At 49.1% G+C, this 20,476-nt stretch overlaps 1 protein-coding gene across 1 annotated transcript in view; it reads right to left on the bottom strand.

Moving 5' to 3' along the window:
* The window catches only part of LOC125706035 (myotubularin-related protein 13-like), an 88,875-nt gene that overhangs the window by 10,497 nt on the left and 57,902 nt on the right, over positions 1-20,476 (bottom strand). The window contains exons 20-38 of the mRNA XM_048972467.1: positions 19,964-20,136; positions 19,803-19,876; positions 18,882-19,065; positions 18,294-18,421; positions 17,208-17,380; positions 16,965-17,092; positions 16,679-16,880; positions 15,942-16,138; positions 15,527-15,664; positions 14,750-14,833; positions 12,356-12,430; positions 10,482-10,654; positions 9,517-9,693; positions 8,655-8,756; positions 8,355-8,540; positions 6,820-6,946; positions 6,004-6,131; positions 5,365-5,598; positions 5,015-5,122 (exon numbers count right to left, since the gene is read on the bottom strand). Of these exons, the coding sequence (XP_048828424.1) occupies positions 5,015-5,122; positions 5,365-5,598; positions 6,004-6,131; positions 6,820-6,946; positions 8,355-8,540; positions 8,655-8,756; positions 9,517-9,693; positions 10,482-10,654; positions 12,356-12,430; positions 14,750-14,833; positions 15,527-15,664; positions 15,942-16,138; positions 16,679-16,880; positions 16,965-17,092; positions 17,208-17,380; positions 18,294-18,421; positions 18,882-19,065; positions 19,803-19,876; positions 19,964-20,136 (2,791 nt within the window). The remainder of the gene's footprint in view (positions 1-5,014; positions 5,123-5,364; positions 5,599-6,003; positions 6,132-6,819; positions 6,947-8,354; positions 8,541-8,654; positions 8,757-9,516; positions 9,694-10,481; positions 10,655-12,355; positions 12,431-14,749; positions 14,834-15,526; positions 15,665-15,941; positions 16,139-16,678; positions 16,881-16,964; positions 17,093-17,207; positions 17,381-18,293; positions 18,422-18,881; positions 19,066-19,802; positions 19,877-19,963; positions 20,137-20,476) is intronic.

Here is a 20,476-nt window from a genome sequence, read left to right as displayed (position 1 = left end):
GGCTTGAACCAACGACCTCCTGATCGCAGGCACGGTCACTTAGCGCATCGCGCCACCATCCATCCTTTGACCAACCACCCTTAAGGGTTCAAAATGACGATCTGCCGGGTGACATGACGCGAAAACAGATACTACTTTGCCCGAGGCTTGAACCAGGGACCTCCTCAATTACTCAGTACATTGCGCCACCCTAAGAGAAACCACCTTAAAAGGTTCATGATAATGATCTTCTGGATAACGCTTACAATAAAAAATACTGCTCTGCTGAGGTGTGAATCAGGGACCTCGTCAACCACAGGCACAGTCACTCAGCGCATTGCACCACCCTCCATTCTCTAAATGGCCAGCCTCAACGGTTCATGATGATGATCTGCCGGGTGACGTGACGCAAAACAGGCATTACTCTGCCCGAGGCGTGAACCTGGGACCACCTCGATCACAGGCACGGTCTCAGCACGTTGCGCCACCCTCCATCCGTCCCCCAACTGATCACCCTTAAGGGTTCAAGATGATGATGTGCTGGGTGACGTGACACAAAACCAATACGACTCTGTGCGAGGCTTGAACTAGGAACCTCCACCACCACAGACACGTCACTCAGCGCGTCACGCCACCATCCATTCTCAAACGAACCACCCTTAAGGGTTCATGATAATGATCTTCTGGATAACGCTCGCAATAAAAATTACTACTCTTCTGAGGCTTGAACCAGGGACCTCGTCAACCGCAGGGACAGTCACTCATCGCGGTGCGCCACCCTCCATCCTCCTAGTGACCACCCTTAAGGGTTCAAGATGATGATGTGTTGGGTGACGTTACGCAAAACAGATACTACTCTGCCCGAGGCTTGAACCAGAGACCTCCTCCATCGCAGGAACAGTCACTCTGCATGTCGCTTCACCGTGTGCTCAAGGGCCTGCCCTGTAACTATTCCGCTGAGGGCAGGCTTGAGCACACTGACCTGATCACAAGCACAGAGATTAGCCACTCACCACCCTTTTTTGAAAAATTTTTTATTTTTTTTTTTGTGATTCACACATACTCATACTCCCTAACTTGCCAAATAAAGGATTCACACACATGTGGCACCTATCTCTTCTGCCACGGTTGGCCTTGAACCAGCAACCTTCAGATAACAGATACAGACGCTTAGCCTGTAGCGCCACTCGCCCCTCCTGCTTTGATGCTTCGTTTTTCGTATATATGTTTTTTTTTTCCCTATCTTGCCAAATAAAGGATTCACACACCTGTACTACCCATCCTTTCTACCAAGGCTGGCCTTGAACCAACAACCTTCGGATCACAGACACAGAGGTTTAGCCTGCAGCGCCACTCACCACCCCTACTTCAATATTATGTTTTTCGGATATATGTTTTTTTTCCCCCTATTTTGCCAAATAAAGGATTCACAGATGTAGCACTTATCTCTTCTGCCAAGTCTAAATAACAGATACTACTCTGGATGAGGCTTGAAGCAGGGACCTTCTCGATCGCAGGCATGGTCACTCAGCGCATCGCGCCACCACCCATCGTCTGACTGATCACTCTTAAGGGTACAAGATGATGATGTGCCGGGTGACGTGACGCAAAAACAGATACGACTCTGCCCGAGGCTTGAACCCGGGGACCTCCTCGATCGCAGGCACAGTCACTCAACGCGTCACCCCACACTCCATCTTTTGATCGGTTGGTTGGTCAATGGATGGATGGTGGCGCAACATGCTGAGTAATTGTGGCGAGTGGCGCTGGAGGCTAAGCCTCTGTATTTGTGATCAGAAGGTTGCTGGTTCAAGCCCAACCTTGGCAGAAGAGATAAGGGGTACATGTGTGTGCATCCTTTATTTGGCAAGATAGGGGGAAAAAAAAACATATATACGAAAAACAGCATACAAGCAGGGGTGGCTAGTGGCGCTGCCGGCTAAACCTCTGTATCTGTGATCAGAAGCTTGCTGGTTCAAGCCCAGCCTCGGCAGAGTAGCCACACCACAGACCCTAGAGAAAGGGCCACGGAGACAGGTGGTATGCATGAATCTTTTTTTTTGCAATTTTTATTTTTTTTTTTTATCAAAAAAAGGGGCAATGAGTGGCTAATCTCTGTGCTTGTGATTGGGTCATGTGATCAGTGTGCTCAAGCCTGCCCTCAGCAAAATAGTTACAGGGCAGGCCCTCAAGCACACTGAAAGATCCTGCTCTCTCTCTCTTCTCTCTCTCACTCACACACACACACACACTTCACCCCACAATCACTCAGTGCATTCAAGGACCCACCCTGTAACCATCCTGCGGAGGGTTTGAACCACCAACCTCAACTTTCCAATCACAAGCACAGCAACTTAGCCCATTGAGCCACTCACCAGTCCCATTCAGAGCTCATCTTTTCGTAATTTTGACTCTCAAACATGTACGGGTCAGAGCAGATCCGGTTTCTGAACAACTTTTTTCCCGGATCCGGTTCAGACTCAATTTGCCATGTGGCCCCTCAGAATTGGGACACAAGGCAGCTAAAGGTATTTTATACTTTTAAACATTAACAAAAGCCATTAATGTCTTTTCTTTAAAATTTACAAGTCTATTTTCTTTGGCTTTTCGCAATAAGACTCGTGAATGAGGGGCGACATGGTGGTGCAGTGGTTAGCACTGTTGCCTCACACCTCTGGGACCCGGGTTCGAGTCTCCGACTGGGTCACATGTGTGTGGAGTTTGCATGTTCTCCCCATGTCGTCGTGGGGTTCCTCCGGGTACTCCGGTTTCCCCCCACAGTCCAAAAGACATGCTGAGGCTAATTGGAATTGCTAAAATTGCCCGTAGGTGTGCATGTGAGAGTGAATGGTGTGTGAGTGTGCCCTGTGATGGGCTGGCCCCCCATCCTGGGTTGTTCCCTGCCTCGTGCCCATAGCTTCCGGGATAGGCTCCGGACCCCCTGCGACCCAGTAGGATAAGCGGTTTGGAAAATGGACGGATGGATGGACGGATGGATGGACGGATGGACTCGTGAATGACTGAGTTAGTATTTTTTGTGGTCTGAATACACATCACAGTCCTATACTTTCACCGACCTAAAGTTAAACTCTAAAGGCCTCTAAAGGTGTGTGTGTTTGTGCACATGAACAACCATTTACTGAAAAAAATGTATTTATTAAAATAACTAAGGCTTTATTCTGTCAAAGTTTTTAAAAAATGTGTTTTTGATGCTTGTCACTAAATGCTGCTTAATAGTTCCTATCCAGGGCTGCTCCCCCAGAGACAGTTGCTAGTCCATATAATGCTAGACCATATAATTTCGCACCTAAAACATGATAACAGGGCTTTTGCCGTTAGAAAATAACACATTTACTTAAAATAACACACTGACAAACACAACAAATGTTTTTTATCCCTTAAATTATTAAAATAACTAAGGTATTAGTCTAACAAAGTTTTAAAAAAAAATTTGAAGTACGTAGCTAAATACCGATCACTATAGTTCCTATCCAGGACTACGTATGGCGCCATCTCCTAATCGAACGCTCTCCTTGCGGTGTAACGCTATTTACAAATAAGAGAGCTTAACCAATAGAGGTATTGTGCTTTCTGTCAGGATGGGGCTGCTGGCTGTCTGCTTCTCAGACTTAGGATAAAACGGTTAAACGAGATGTTACAGTCACTCTGCAGGCACCCTGCAACAATTTGTCAACCGGCGGCCATTTTGTTTCATTGACGCTTCCTTCTCATGGGCTTATCGCTCACGACTCCAAAAGCTCATGCGCTGACGCCCCGTTACCCACTCCCGCGGACATTAGCTGACCAACATGACTAGACATGCAATACGCATAAATCCCCCTAAAAACAGGATGGCTGTGTTTTAGCGATATAAAATAGTGCATTTTGTTTAAAGAATAACCCTTTAACAATACATAACTACTGCTTTTACCATTTAAAACTGCCATAACCTCTTTCCTCTCTAGCTAGAAAAGCTCGACACGTCCGGTGACCCCGTTAAAATTATTAAAAGTTTTATTGTGCCTTAAAACATACTTTAAAAATTGCATTAATAAATTAATGTAATGTATTTTCTTCTTTTAAAGACCACTGATTTCAATTTAGTGCCATATGCTTTTATCTTGTAGGCCGCAGGATAGCGCCATTTCTGCCAGCTATAGGCTGGGGTGTGTGTGGGATATTATGATTAAATTCTTTATTAATTATCGTTGGCTATATGCTTTATAACACATTTTATACTTATTTTACACGTTTACTTATTTTATACACACTTTAAAATTCAGAAAACTACTTGCCTCAGCTGTTTTCAATAAAAGACAGTGTTGTGTGGGGATCGTGGCTCTACGCACAAGCGCGACATGGAGAGAGAGTGAAGGTCATTTTAACAAGGATTGCCCGTGTTATTCCTTGATTCTTGTTGTCAAAATGCTTAGGATGTTTTATTTTAAATAACACATTGGCCGAAAAAGAGTTTCCTTACTTAAAAATCGTTATGGTTAAAGGGTCTTAATTGAAATAAAAGGGCAACATGTGTCCCCGTTGGTGCCGCCATTTTGAAATGGGATGTCAGCGTCAGAGCGCATGCGCAAGATCGGGGCAGTCTCGGACAATCATTTCAGCCGCGTTGTTCAAACAGGTCGATCACACGAACCAGAGCTGCGGGACTCGCTCATTTAGCCTTTTAGCTACCGTCGAACTTAAAGGTTATTCCTCCTAAAAGCTTGCTGGTTAAATGCTTTCTTCAACCTAACAATGAAATAAAACACTGTTAAATAGCGCTAAAGGTTTTCTTCTTTTAACATGTTGGTTAAATGTAATGAGTTTAAGTGCTTTCTTCTTTTAAAACGACATGCTATATGTTAATTGGCTTCGCTTGTGCTTGTTTAAACTCAGCATTTGCTCTTCTGACAGTGTCTCATTTGGGCATGTTTGTACTTGTTTTAATTCTGCCTGCTTTTCTTTCTTTTTTAAAAAATAACGCTAAAGTTTTTCTTCTTTAAAACATTTTAAGTGCACCATGAGAGTCTGGACTCACCCTGCTTTCCTCACGCAGTTCGTCCATGGCGGCCACCTTTGCCCTCTCCAGCGTACTCTGCCAGCGCTCTGGCACCTGGTTCAGCCGGTGCTCCAGCTTCTCCACTTCCTAAGCAGGAAGTTAGAGTCAGAGTGGGGGGCTTTGCTGAGTACTGCTCCTTTTCTAAGCAGGGAGTCAGACTCAAAGTGGGGCCTTGCTGAGTACTACTCCTTCCTAAGCAGGGAGTCAGAGAGTCAGAGTGGGGCTTTGTTGGGTACTGCCCTTTTCTAAGCATTAGAGTCAGAGCGGGGAATGAAAGACCGTCGCGTCGCATATGGAGGATGGAAGCCCCCAGGAGAGGCTGCACTTACTGCCAGCAGCCTGGTGATGGCGTCTGGCTGGGCCCGGCTCACGCTGCTGTAGCAGGGCCACACGATCCTTCTGCGCCCCCCACTGGCCGCCAGTGTGTTGTCGGTCTGGGCATCACCTTCCGGACTGTGAGCCGCCATCCTCCAGTCGTAGGATGGCCCCGTGGACAAGGTCTCCCCCATAAAGTACTCCCAGCGGATGAGGCTGGGGATGCCCACACAGGGCCTGAGCACTGGCTGGATGGAGAAGTGGAGAGGGAGGGAGAGCCTTGAAACATCATGCAGAAAAGAACGGCTGCCAGCTGACTTATACATGAAGGAAAATAAGGAACATCTATGATGTCACCCTGAAGCATGTCTATCCCTGGATGCTGATTTATGAGCTCAGGACCCGCTGTTCACCTATCATTATGGACACCTTGTCCAACAGATGCTCAGGACCAATGAGGAGCAAACATCTGAAAAAAATCTCTTTACAGCTAAAGCTTCTCAGAAGCTCTTACGGAAGCGCTAATGTGTTTCAGGCTTTACTTTAGAAATCTTTATTGAGCTGAGATAGAAATTTTTCCTGGGTCTGGACCAGACGATGTTCTGATTTCATGAATGGTGAAGGCATGTGCAGCGGAGGGGACTCCATCCCACCTCAGTCTGCTTGGGGCTGTACAGGTAGTTAAAGAACACGGGGGATCTCCGGTGAATCCGGGAGATGCAGTCCCAGATGCAGATCCCAGTCTTAGCCTGTTTGGCTCCTTTGTCCTCCAACAGTGTCCCTTTAAGGACAAAAAGCAAGCAGCTGGGAATCAGAACGTCTAAGTGAGGAAGAAATCGTGGATGGCAGCCTACAGCAGCTTTTACGAGGGATACGCCTCAGACACAGATAAAGGCGTTTCTGTTCACCAGACAGTACTATTCAAAATATACACAAGAACTGTATCACCTGCATGTTTATGACAGCACTTCAACTTGCTCTTTGTTCTCCTGAAAAATTTTACTTTCCTGCGTCATCAGGAGACATTTATCTTGTTATTTGTACTGGGAAACATTTATACAGCGGCAGGGCTACAGAGGCGGGGCCACAGGCCCCGACTGAATTGTGATTGGTCCCTGGAATGCCTCCTCCCCTGTCACTCACTGATTCAAAACATGATTAGCCAATTATAAGATTGACCCCTATGTATGAATCATGGCCCTTGTGCCCACCACCTCCTGGAATAGTCCCTCCCAGTCTGTTATGATATCTATAAGGTACCTGGACTCCAACCCCTTTTCTGAAAAAGTGTTAGGTCTATAAAAGGGGTAACGCTGACTTTCATAAGTGGGGCCTGCACCCAACGCATGGGGCATCAAGACACCGATTTTTACATAAACATTCCTTGTGTTAGTGTTAAATGCTCTACCATGACGGACAGCCTGCAGAGCTGGCATTTAAATAACCATGAACGCCTCTCCGGCACTCACCGTGCTCCAGCCGCTCATAATCAGAATCCAGGAGGAAGTTCTTGAAGCGGCTGGAAACGTGGTGATATGCTAGGAACTTCAGGTAATACTGGTTGAACTCAAACTCCCAGGGGTACTGGTGGTGGATCTGGATGAAGGGATGGAAGGCACAAGCAGCACAGCTTGTCATGTTTCAGAGCATTGGACTTGGCTTTGTGCTACGGCTAAAGGGAATTTGGCATGTCCGCTAAATGCCGGAATAAATAAGGAGAGTGATAATATGGTGTAAGTCCAGGACGGCTACTCTCTAACATCATTATTCATAAGACATGCCCAGAAGACTCTCTTCAATAAGGCCACCTGGCTTTGCTTGCAAATGGAAAAGAAGTTTACACAAAAACATAGACCCTGCTGATGTGCTGCTTTCAAAACAACAATGGCTGTTGGCGTGGGTATGTATGGTGCCTTAGCCCTCTGGGGGCTAGGGGTAGGGAACACACTTACACTGACTGGGGCATGGTCACACATTTCATTCAATATCATAAACTTAATTCATGGCAAATAAATTACTTTATATATTTCTGTTTGGGCATTAAACTAATCTTAATGTTAGTGTACTCTGTAAATGTGTCAGGATTTTGTAATTTGACATCAAAGTATAGACTTGCAGTTTGGAACACTCGCATAAACATTATAAAAGTACACAGTAAGCAATGGTGGCAGTTTGTTTTGATCCCAGATATCTGATCACCAAAGTCTTGGCTACATGAAGATGACTAAATGGTGCAGTTGCAACATTCAGCTGGATAAATAAATAAGAAAAACCAAACTCATTTCACTATTTCTGGGCTCCTTCCATTGAATATGTAGGAGCTTTCATGTGTATGCATGAGCCATTCACACCTGGCGATACACGCCCCCCATGCAGGTAAAACAAAGAAAGGTGACATGGTTTACTTTTTTACCGATTTAACCTAATTTTAAAAAGTTTAATACTTTCGATAATGGACGGATTACGGATTTACTCAGCATTTTTTTTTTTTCTTTTCATGTTTCTACAATAAAATTTCAGCGAGTTATGAACTGAAATACACGAGAAAATTACGCGGCATCGTCGTCGTCCCCAGAGGTTTAAAAGCCACGGGAAACCAGTAGAGGACAGGAATGGGTGCAAAGTAACAGTAACCACCATAATATTGCGTATGAAGCTGCTAATCATCAGTTGTTTGATTTTGCACTGCTAAGTAACGCTTCATGCCATAACAAAGCTAATCCTAGAGCAATGCGCTAACATACGCAACGACGGCACTAACTTGAGTCAACAGTCCTGTTCCTATAAGCTTAAGGTAGTTTTATTTTTAGTCGTCTTTTGAGCAGAAAGGGGATTAACAGTTTGAAAACCACAAAATACCACAGCTATCTGTCACCAAAGTGATGGCCACAAGTCTGATCGCAACCTATCGTCACGAAACCGGCACGCAGATAGGAAAATGAAACTGAAGGGTGAAGTTGAGGGCAGCTGCGAGTGCCTGTGGCAGGACGGCGATGGGGCATGCCTGGTGTACGCAGTCCAGAAATTGCAGGAAGATGGGCGTGAAGCCGCTGCCTTGGGTATTGGGGGCCAGGTTGCTCCGTTGGCTGAATTTGTGTCCAAAGGACAGCCATTCCTTCTCCAGTAGTGTCTGGAAACCCTCCAGGGTTCGGTAGAAGGGGTCACTGAACAGCTGTGCCAGGGATACCACCTGGGATTTGGGGGAAGACGGATGTTGTGTAACTCCAACTGGAGTTTACCGGAGGTGGATTTACCCCTGGTAGTAAGGGGTGGGAGGTTCCGGTAGCCATGGCAATGCAGTCACCTGGGTGGTGAGGTCCCAGCCATCTTCCAGACTCAGCAGCACTGATGAGCCGATATCTAGTAGGGTCACCACAGCCAAAGTCAGCTGCAAGATCCGGTGGAGCTGCAGAGGATGGATAATGTTGGATAATGTTACAGTCTATCAGGGGCGTCATCATGGACATGCATATTGACCCTCCACATTTCTGGTGGTGTACAGCCTGGCATGTAACAAAACTTATAAAGGGCCCCTTACATCCTTCTGGTTGACGTTGCAGTCTAAAACGACCATTTTGAATGCTACCAGGGAGGGTTTCACTGTGAAATGAAATCCTGCTTTTGCCAAGGCTCTAGTGAGACAACAGTGTCCAGATGTGATCCATCTGCTAGCTTTTCAAAACAGAAAGCAGACAAAAAAAAAAAATCTACCATAAAAATTCTAAATACTAAAACCGACTTTTCCTGTAAACTGTGAGATGTCCCCATCTGCTTTTAAAGACGCAAAAAAACACACTGTCCTACCAAACCTCGGTGTAAAGCACCGTTAATGTGTTAGAGCACCATTATGAGCCAGTGCCAGTCTCACCGCTGAAGTGGAAAGTATTCGGGCTGTCACAGGAAGGTCACAACAGCGACCAGCGCTTTCTAATAAACACTGGGAAGTGCTCCACAAAGCACTGGAGCAGTCACTGGGAACAATGGCCAGCCAGCATGCCATTAATTTCTTGGAAGGAAGGCATATTTGTATGAGATTATAACTGCTTAACACAAACTCCTGATTACGCTCCTGGTTATCCTCACACAGCTACAGAGTTAGGGTTAGAGTTAGGGTTAGGGTTAGGGTTAGAGTTAGAGTTAGCCACAAATTCCTGAGACGGGCTCACCTGGGTAAACCACTCTGACTCCTCTAGTGTCTTAAGGAATCCTTCAGGGCTGTCAGAGGGTGGAGAACTGGGAAGGCAAGCCCGCAGAAGCTTCTTGAAGGAAGCTTTTACCTGCCGCGTGTCCGCCAGATCAACCGGAACCAACTCACAGCCCAGGGCCGTGTCTGGTTTGAAGCCCTGTGCCAAGTGACGAAGAAAAAGGCCAGTTTCATTTTCCTATCAGCGTCCCGGCCCTAAGCTTCTGGACAACCTGAGTCAGCTAATGGTCAGTTCTAACTTTTAAATCTGCCCCCGTAATATTCCGTTGGTAATGGCTATTTTTGGTATTATGTAAATCTTGGCAACTGGCACACACACACACCAGCACATTTCAGTTGCCCGATCTCATCATCGCAAAAAGAATTTCCAAGTGCATCACCGTCCGCTCGGTCTCATGCAACTAATTTGCGGAGACGTACATGTTTCAGAGATGCCAGTGGAACTGAAGCCTGTGGCTTTGGACGGGGCGGGGAGGGAGGCCGGGGAGTTCTTCACCTTTTATTGTATACAGGCACTGACAACTGAATAGTGTTTGCAAAGCAGTGCTTTTCAACAAATACGAAGCTTGCTAACGCCTACAGCAGCTGATGACTGACACATGACTCCAGACGGGGCTTCCTTAGTCCCCAGCTTCCTGGCTAGCATTTGGCAATGTACTGTTTGACCCAGTTACATCTTTACATTCTATTTAGTGGCAGATACTTTACTCCATATTTGTGTGTGTGTGTGAAAGCAGGGCCAGAGAGTCCTTGGATCTGTCCTTGGGGGTTTAGGGTCTGGCAGTGACATCACTCTGCCAACCTGGAATTTGCTCTGGCGACCTTCTCAGTACAGATAGTGTCCTAATCTGCTAAACCACACATTGCTCACTCAAGTGAGATGCTGGTATGGTGAAAATGATAATGATAATGAGACATTTCCTGTACCTTGAGGTGCGATTTCTCCCCGAACACGTAGAGAGATGCCTGGCGGCTTGGGAGGCGTGCCTGGGAGGGGAGCGGCCCATGCAAACAGTCCTTCCCGGCAAGCCTGGCACCAACCTCGACTGTGGTCGGGTGCAGGCTGATCCTGTTGCTAGAGCGAAGGCTGGACCAAACACCTGTAGGGGGGGGTCATGGGTTATAGGAGAAGCATACAAGGGGCGGGGCGGTCCGGTCGCGGAGAACTGCCTGACAATGATCTATTGAACCAGCAAGCTTTCAGCTGGATAAACATGCTCATGCAGGCTTTTATCAAATGAGTTTCATTTGCACCTGCTCCAGCCTTCTCAGCTTAGCGAGAATGACACAATGCCCCAGGTATGCTCAACAACACGGCGTCCCCCCTCCCAGCTCCACCCGATGACACACACTAGGCCTTTGTGTGTTAAGGGGCTTAACTGCGGCACGCCAACACCCGCTGCGAGCAGGCCGACGTGCTACCCAACACACGCTGCGAGCAGGCCGACGTGCTCCCCAACACCCGCTGCGAGCAGGCCGACGTGCTACCCAACACCCGCTGCGAGCAGGCCGACGTGCTACCCAACACACGCTGCGAGCAGGCCGACGTGCTACCCAACACACGCTGCGAGCAGGCCGACGTGCTCCCCAACACCCGCTGCGAGCAGGCCGACGTGCTCCCCAACACACGCTGCGAGCAGGCCGACGTGCTACCCAACACACGCTGCGAGCAGGCCGACGTGCTACCCAACACCTGCTGCGAGCAGGCCGACGCGCTCCCCAACACACGCTGCGAGCAGGCCGACGTGCTCCCCAACACACGCTGCGAGCAGGCCGACGTGCTACCCAACACACGCTGCGAGCAGGCCGACGTGCTACCCAACACACGCTGCGAGCAGGCCGACGTGCTCCCCAACACACGCTGCGAGCAGGCCGACGTGCTACCCAACACACGCTGCGAGCAGGCCGACGTGCTACCCAACACCTGCTGCGAGCAGGCCGACGCGCTCCCCAACACACGCTGCGAGCAGGCCGACGCGCTCCCCAATACACCCTGCAAGCAGGCCGACGTGCTACCCAGCACCCGCTGCGAGCAGGCCGACGTACTACCCAACACACGCTGCGAGCAGGCCGACGTGCTCCCCAACACCCGCTGCGAGCAGGCCGACGTGCTACCCAACACACGCTGCGAGCAGGCCGACGTGCTACCCAACACACGCTGCGAGCAGCCCGACGTGCTACCCAACACACGCTGCGAGCAGGCCGACGTGCTACCCAACACACGCTGCGAGCAGGCCGACGTGCTACCCAACACACGCTGCGAGCAGGCCGACGTGCTACCCAACACACGCTGCGAGCAGGCCGACGTGCTACCCAACACACGCTGCGAGCAGGCCGACGTGCTCCCCAACACCCGCTGCGAGCAGGCCGACGTGCTACCCAACACACGCTGCGAGCAGGCCGACGTGCTCCCCAACACCCGCTGCGAGCAGGCCGACGTGCTACCCAACACACGCTGCGAGCAGGCCGACGTGCTACCCAACACCTGCTGCGAGCAGGCCGACGCGCTCCCCAACACACGCTGCGAGCAGGCCGACGCGCTCCCCAATACACCCTGCAAGCAGGCCGACGTGCTACCCAGCACCCGCTGCGAGCAGGCCGACGTACTACCCAACACCCGCTGCGAGCAGGCCGGCGTGCTACCCAAAACCCACTGCGAGCAGGCCGATGCGCTCCCCAACAACCGCTGCGAGCAGGCCGACGCGCTCCCCAACACACGCTGCGAGCAGGCCGACACGCTCCCCAACACATGCCAGCATAACAAACAGACGGACAATAAACAGAGAAAGAGCACAGCGCACCCTGGTTGTGGATTCTCCCTTTCGAAGCTGCTTTCAGGTTGGAGTGAGTGAATAGTTTGTCCTTGTATCCAAGCACTAGGAGAAAGAAGGAGCAAGTGAGGATGGAAACAGAGAGAATATGAATCTAAGTCATCCAAGGCAATCAAATCCAGAATGGGCCGCTGTGCATGCAGGTTTTCGGTGCATCTCCCAAATTAGATTAGAGGACTGATTGGCTGAAGAATCCTCATAGCTGACCTAAACGTTATCCCACAAACCTGCATACACACCGGCCTTTTGCGGATACGTTTGCCTACCCCTGATCAGTTATTAAAGTTATTAAAACACAGGTGGCCATTTTGCACAGTACTGGTGCAAAAAGTAACAAGAATAAAAGTGAACAGTGAACTATACTGGAAATTACAAAAAAAATCCAAACACAGTAATCATACATGGTAAGATTTAAGCCTAGAACTATGAACAGAGAAAAGGGTTCAAAAATTACCAACAAAGACAATACACCAACCAAACGATCTCTATCTGTCAGTGGTTTACTCGGGCAGTAGTTTCTCATCCTCCTTGAGTGGAGGACATCAAGTAGTACACCTTTATCAGTATGAAAATCCCAAGATTATTGCGAGGGATTCTGCTCTAAATCAACTGCTAAGATCCTTGTTTCAAAACAAACCTCATCTATCGAACTGATGCAAGAGGCCAGATCATATCCTAGCTGAGATTATGGCTGAGATTATGGCTTGGTCTGGGATATTACTTTGGATAAAGGGCCCTGACAAATAAATAAAAATGTAAGTATTAAACTGGGGTAAAAACATTAAGGAAAAAACGGAGGATCAAACATAACTGTTGATTCTACTGACAAGACGGAATTATTCCTCTGGTGCGAACTGTGTTTGATGTGTATTATAGTACATTTCTGCTCCATATACTTGTTTAGGAGGTGCCATTGTTTGGAAATCATTTGTCACATTATCATAAAGCAAGATTTTTTGAATTGGGCCCAGCTTGTCCACTTTCCAGTAGCTGCATAAATTGGGTTTCAGTGCCAGGAAGGGCGATGGGGTTTAGGGGTGGTGGTTTATTCCCAGCCTCCATGTTCCCAGCTAGTCTGAGATCCCCAAACAATGCAACCAAACACTTCTTTCAGACTCCATCCATCCATGTCCTGTGGCTGCTTGTCCTATTCAGGGTCATGGTTGATCCGAAACCTATCCCGGATGCTATGGGTGCAAGACAGGGAACAACCCAGGATGGGGTGCCAACTCATCACAGGGCATACACACACAAACACACACACACACACATAAGTTTGTAATAATATTCTTGGTATTTTTCTTTTTTGATTACGTTCACAGATCTTTGTGGGGACCTGAAAAATTATCCCCACAATGTCAAAAGAACAGGTTTTTATTACATTGTGGGGGACATTTGGTCCCCACAAAGTAATATAAACCCAGTCCACACATACACACACACACACATGTACTCCTACGGGCAATTTGGAAACTCCAAGGAACCTCAGCATGTTTTTGGACTGTGGGGGGGAAACCAGAGTATCCACAATAGTAATAGTAACTGGAGTAAACCCTACAATGACACGGGGAGAACATCCAAACTCCACACACACTGTGCCACCATACCGCTCACTCAGACTTTGGCCTGATATTTAGATGACAGTCTCATCCAGAGTCACACATGAGACCACTATGGAAAAAATACACCACAATCAGCAGAAAGTGGACCTTGGGAAAAAAAAGGTCAACACCATGTTCTACTTGAAAACACGTCAGCCTGGCACAGCACGGCACGGCAATCAGCTTCCTGCCAAGGGTGATCCTGGAGGTCGATCGGCGTTCATTTGGACCAGTACAGTGTTGGAAAGCAGTTCACCATTATCCATGGCATCTCAAGCATGAAGAACATCTGGTGAAGTCTCACATCTCCGAAGCGTCCGACATCTTTGAAATCATTGTTGTGAATCCCCGATGCGATAAAAATGGACAGGATCCCATGCATGCACCGGAGCTAGCGTGGCAAGCTGTACACATGCGATATTTACACAGCCACGGCTCCTGAGAGCAGAAGCAGCTTGACCCAGAGCCGGCTGGCCACGCTCACTTGACGGAATGTGGTCTTCCTAGACCTGGCCGCTCTGGCAGATCATGCACCGGGCCAAAACAGGCAGGGATTGGACTGTAATGTGGCCCATGGGGTGGCAAGAGAGAGTTACATCCTTCACACGACATGCCAAACTGGATCAAGAATGGTGCAGAGCGCAATAAGCTGCTCGTAAAAGCCCCATTTCAGCTTTTCTCCGTTTCCAGCTACTGGCCATAGTGTAATATCTCTGAGCAATCCACCAATACGCCTGGACGGCATGAAGGAACCTCCACTCACCGCCTTTGGCAAAGCTGTTGGAGAATGGGGCCTCCAGGTGAACGGGGGTGACCTTGGGTATTCTTGTCACCCGCCTCTCACTGGCTGGATTAATGCCATTGAGGGACGGGAGGGAAAAACAAAAGACAATGAGGCTCAAACTCGAGACAACAGCATGTTTGACAAATGGTACAGAGCAGATTAGGTGTCCTATTACCGACCATCAGGTACAGGTTAAGTTACACTTCCAGGAAAGTACAGAACAGAATCTACAAATTAAGGCATCACCCCTGCAGGTGCTCTCAGTGTCCAGGATCACTATTTCTGCTATGACACTGTACCCTTACTCCTTCGCTGATCACAATGACGGTGTTAGTGGGAGGCAGAATGATTCCATGACATAGGATGCCAGCAGCAGTGGTGGCATGAGGTTTTGGGCCAGACCAGCGGTCACTAACTGGTGGAAACTGGACTGATATGTAAGTGAATCTGGATCATGTGATCGATCTCCCCTCAGGTAGAAGCGACCATGGCTTTGTGTCGCTGATGGAATTTCGCCCTCTGGGAAAAATAGTTGGGGAACCCCGGGCCAGGACAAACTATTCTCCAATGTGAAGCTTAAAGATATCACCACTACCCTACCCCCCCCCCCCCCCCCACACGCCAAGAGAACAAGGAAATAAGACAGCCAACATGGAAACTTAAGGAGCTGCGGAACAAAGTAGGAGACAAGGAAAGTACAAGCTCGGCGAAAGAGTAGAAGGTGCCATGGGCGATTGGACTGGCGACAGGCTGTACCTGGGGAAAGACCAGCCAGGGAGCGTGCACTCAGGATGCTGTGACCACTCGCTTTCGGCTGATTCGGGATGGCGCTCAGGATGGCCTGGAGGTACTTCTCCTGTTCTAGGCTGGAGGACTCAGATGATGAGGCTGGCACTGGAGAGAAGGAGCGGAATATCCTGATGTAACACCTACACACGCCATGCACCCAGCAGCATTGACTTTCCGCCTCGGAAACCACACTTTGTTGGGGGCCCCCCAAGGCATCCCCCTGCTGGCGACAAACAGCCACTACACTAGGAGGGGCCCTCAAAGTGGCTTGAGTGGTGCCCCAGAAACAACAAACCGGGCCCTGCCAGCATCTGCTATACATCAGCATCGCCCCCTAGGCTGCATGGCGGAGTCAGGCACCTATTCCGACAGAGATACACACCTGCGGAGGAGGAGTTCTGGGACTTGAAGAGGCTGACCACACCCTTGCCGTGGAAGCCGCCGGAGCGCATTAGCAGGGCCTTGGTCTGAGGGTGTTTCCAGCTCACCACGGGCAGCCGGTTGTGGCGGTAACAGCGGGCCACCTTCTGCAGACTGCTGTCCGGCACGGACTGCGGCACCACGAGCAGTGCGGGGTAGCTGTGTAACATGGGGCGTTTCTCAATACCAACAACACAAAGATCGTACTTGTGGTCGTGGCAAGACCGGTCTTGCTAACGTGTCTACCAAGAATGAACTTGGGGCGCAATGAATCAGGGGCTCGGTCTAGTTTGGCGAAGATGCAACCGAAGAATCCTTCATATTTGAAGCAGGGCAAGAACGACAACTGGGGAGTTTTACTGTCCTCCGTACTTCTGTTCTGGTCTTTGGCCTACGGTACGGTCAAGTACGCATATCAAGAAGTACCAAGAACACACCACGCTAAACACTTAGGCTGGAACCTTGCAGCTCCTGTCAGACTTCCGACAACTAACATGTGCACTGTGATGAGAAGGCAGTAGAAGTAATATATCTGTAAGGACTGTCCCGCGGTGATGAAGTTGTCTCATAGCTGTTAGACCTTCTGACGTGGTGGTTAGAGATTGCAGATCTAATGCGATGATCCCTGCTTATCTGATGCTAACTGGTGGTCACGTGATCCGGTGACACAGAAATAGGAGTGGCGTTCCTGGGGCTGACCTGCGACAGAGCGAGTACATCCTGTTGACAGCAGTGGTGCGGAATTGCTCGCCACTCTTGGAGCGTGTCGAGCTGCCGGTGATGGTGCCAAGGCCCAGGCGCTGGTAGTCCCGGAAGCAGGCGTGCTCTACCAGCTCCTCCATGGTGGACTTCTCCGAGGCCCTCAGCGTTGTGGCTGAGGGCATCTCCCCATCGTCTGACACTGTAACATACAACGAATAGGATCGAAAAGTTCCCAAAAGGGGCAGCGTCCCGTTTAACCCCACTTGCTACCTTGCGTCCCCACCTGAGACGTCATCGTCCTCGTTCCACGTCGACCGGCTCCCTCGCTCGTTTCGCCTGATCACACTCTGACGGCCGATGGTTATCTTTCCGGCCTTCTTGGCTCCTTTCACAATGGTCTTCGAAATAGTGCTTTGGATGCATAATTAAATAATGAAATCATTTTAATTTGCCTTTTGCACAAATACAGATAGAAGCACACTGGAGCACCACTGGACCATTTCGGGGGGTTCTGGGCTTTGCTCACCGAAAACCCGTGTTCCTCTCCTTATGCTTGGTGGGGAGCTGAGGTGTGGCCTGGCCAGCAGCAAAGGCGAAGGTGCTGAAGATAGACTGTGGGAATCGCATGTGCTGAAGGTGCTTTTTGAAGATCTCCACCATCTCGGAGCTCACCTCCTCATCAAAGGCCACCTTGATCAGCTGTAAATGAAATGAAAATGAAATTAAGCTTTACTTGCCTTTTGTACAGAATGTGTTTTCTCATATCCCATCATGCTCTCCTTTGAGACGCACACAAACATATCGAGGTGATAGTGAAGCTTGGGGTCTGTGCGCGGGGTCAGCCATTTATCCAGCAGCCCAGAAGTTTGTTTCGGGGTGGTTAAGGGCCTTGCTCAAGGGTCCAATGGACATGTGACTATCCTGCTGAGGGAGGTACGCATCCCTCCAAACAATGCTGGTGCATCATTCGAAGTAAAGATGACAACATAAGATGACAAGATGTCCAACATAAAAAATGGGACCATTTGGCATGATTCCCCTATATGCCACGCTACCTCTATGAAGCTCCACGGCTCAGTGCCTCAAAACAGTGTTCAAACAGGACAGGTGGCCCGCACAGACTGCATAAAACCCAACCGCCCTCTCCTGAGTCTGTTTTTATCACCAGTTTCACAAAAAAGTTAGGAATGTACTATAAAATCTTCACAACGCTATATCTTTGTGAGTCCCGGCACATGTGTTAGCTGGGAAATTTCCTTCCTCTGTTTAAAATCTTTTTTTTCTAATTCTTATGTGTATTCCACTCTACCCTTCCTTCAGAATAACACACAACAGATTCATTTTCAGAATGTCAGGAAAGTGGATTTATTACGACGAGACTGTACTGAAACCAAAGCTGGTTGATACACTTTATTTTGGACCCTTTGCCATTTTTAAACAAATTCCACAATTTTTACTATTCATTTATTTGAGTTGCTTAGCAGATGCTTTTTTATCTGAGTAGGCTTTCGTGCCTTACATACCTAGCTAAACATCCATCCAGAAGTAACTGGTGTTAAATACCCCAACTGAGGGTACAACAGCAACCCAGCAGGCACAGCAAAGGCACTACCTGGAATGAGGCGGACCGCATCTGCAGGCCCTCTTGCATGTTCTGCTGCAGCTGGTTTTGGACGGTGATCTTCTTCTCCTTGGTCAGGGTGGAGATGGGGAAGCTCCTGATGACCACCTGCTCTCCCACTGCCCCAAGAAGCAGAGAAACGCAGAGCTACTTATGTGAGAACTTAAAGTTTATTTGTAAAGGGTAGAAATACCATTTTAAAAACCAGTATCTGAAGGTCTGCGGTTGTTTAAGGAAGCGATCTTGCAAACCAGGCCAATCACTCAAGGTGCATAAAAAATCCTACAGAGTACGAGGGAGGTTTTTCTGTGTAAACACTCTGCAAAGTCTGCCTTTGGCATCACGTCCCTAGCAGATGCAGTATCATGTAATTACACATGGCACCAAAATATGCATGGAGTGGCCTGCACTAAGCAGGCTAACCTCAAGAGCTGATGTGTCTTTTACATAATTTAATACCTGGCCTTTACACAGAGCGTCTACTTACCTGTTTATACCATCACACTTAAACAAATTCAGCTTCTTAAATACCACGCAACCTGTCGGTCGTAACAAACCAGGCAGGGTATAAGGACATACCAAGCGGGTCGTGAGGGCTACCCTTGAAGATGACACGGTAGCTGGTGAGGAAAAGCGCCCCCTCAGCAGGCAGGATGTGTGGACCCCCCAAGGCCCCTTCCCGTCCATCGGGGTCCAGCACTGCACGCAGACCCTCCGACACAAACTCCTCCCCCGGAAGCAACATTGGCTTAAGGATCTTGGGCTGCAGGGCAGAGGAGAGTCCTACCTGTCTGATTGGTCCCATGAGAATATCACATGACCTAGGCCACACCCCCCCCATCCCCCTCCCACACACACACACACACACACACACACACTGCAAGACACAGGACACACACGTCATCACTGTCACGGATGCCAGTGCTGATGTAAATGTCCTGTCAGTTAAAATAACCTCAAATATTATGTGGCTCTTAAAACTATACTTCTAACAGCAGCTTCTTGTGGTGTTTTTCTAAAGGATACACTTAAGGAGTGAACAGTAAGGGTTTTTCCTCTCTTTGCTGCATTCAATCCGAAACACATGAACTTCAGTGCTGTTAAATTTCCTTTCGGTGAACCCTGAAATGACTGTTTATGTGAGAAATTAAAGACCACCGTGGAAATTCCAAAAGCCAGATGACTGACAGCCAGCGACGGCGCCAAGGCAAACGTCATTCTGGCACCCCACGGCTGGACGGGTAGAGGGCTTATACGCCGGATCAGTGCCGACGGAACAAAGGAACACAGACGTGCTGTAAGAGTCGACCCTTGCTCTCTCCCTAGCGGCATTAGCGTGGTGCTAACACTGCTCTACCATTGGCTTGGCCACATCTCCACCCTAACCCCCAAGCTAGCATAAACGCATTAGCACAGTGCTAAAATTTTTCTTCAGCCAAAAATGGTGAAGGTGTAGCAGCAGTATGATCACACTGTAACTAACAGGTGGGGGGCCCTTACCTTCTGGATGGGGGGAAGTCTCCTGCTTTCCCCGTGGACAGCCTCCACGGCCTCCATCTGCATGGCCACAATTCCTGCATGACGCGAGTTGCATAAATGAGTACACGCGATAAGAGACATGAGCTCTGCATGACTACAGGAGCCGCAGCTGGGACCGGCACCTGGGATCATGCTGTGCAGGGTCTTGATGTGCTCCTGCGTGACGGAGCTCTCTGTGCACACTTTGTCCACGAAGCGGGCCACGAAGCGTGTGACGGCGTTGGCGGTGTCGCTGCCCTCCGCGTCCTCGAAGCCGCTCTCTGCGTCGAAGCTGTCCGCCACGCTGCCCGCGATGCTGTGGGGCAGAGGGGAGGGGGTCAGATGAGGCCGTGGGTGGCACACGTTTGCCACACTCCCCGGCTCGCTGGCGGCGCGCCCGGCCTGATGTCCACGCTGCCCTCACATGGTGCGGCACACACGAAGTGCTGCAGATCCACATGTGGCATCGTAGAATCTTTTCTGAGGCTTAAATCAAGTCAAAATGCTGTTGCTGGCAACAAACGTGAAAGCCTCAGTAACTCAGCAACATTCCCCTAAATTCCGTGTTGTTTTCAACTCCGGGCCAGGATTATGATCTCATCAATATGCTGTTCTGGGGGCTCCCTAACTCGCTTGGTTTCATAGACGGTGCCTCC

Source organism: Brienomyrus brachyistius, chromosome 13 (genome assembly GCF_023856365.1).
Source record: "Brienomyrus brachyistius isolate T26 chromosome 13, BBRACH_0.4, whole genome shotgun sequence".
NCBI classification, from domain to species: domain Eukaryota; kingdom Metazoa; phylum Chordata; class Actinopteri; order Osteoglossiformes; family Mormyridae; genus Brienomyrus; species Brienomyrus brachyistius.
The sequence above is the reverse complement of the archived record's forward strand: the minus strand, read 5'-3'. Positions and strand labels throughout refer to the sequence as shown.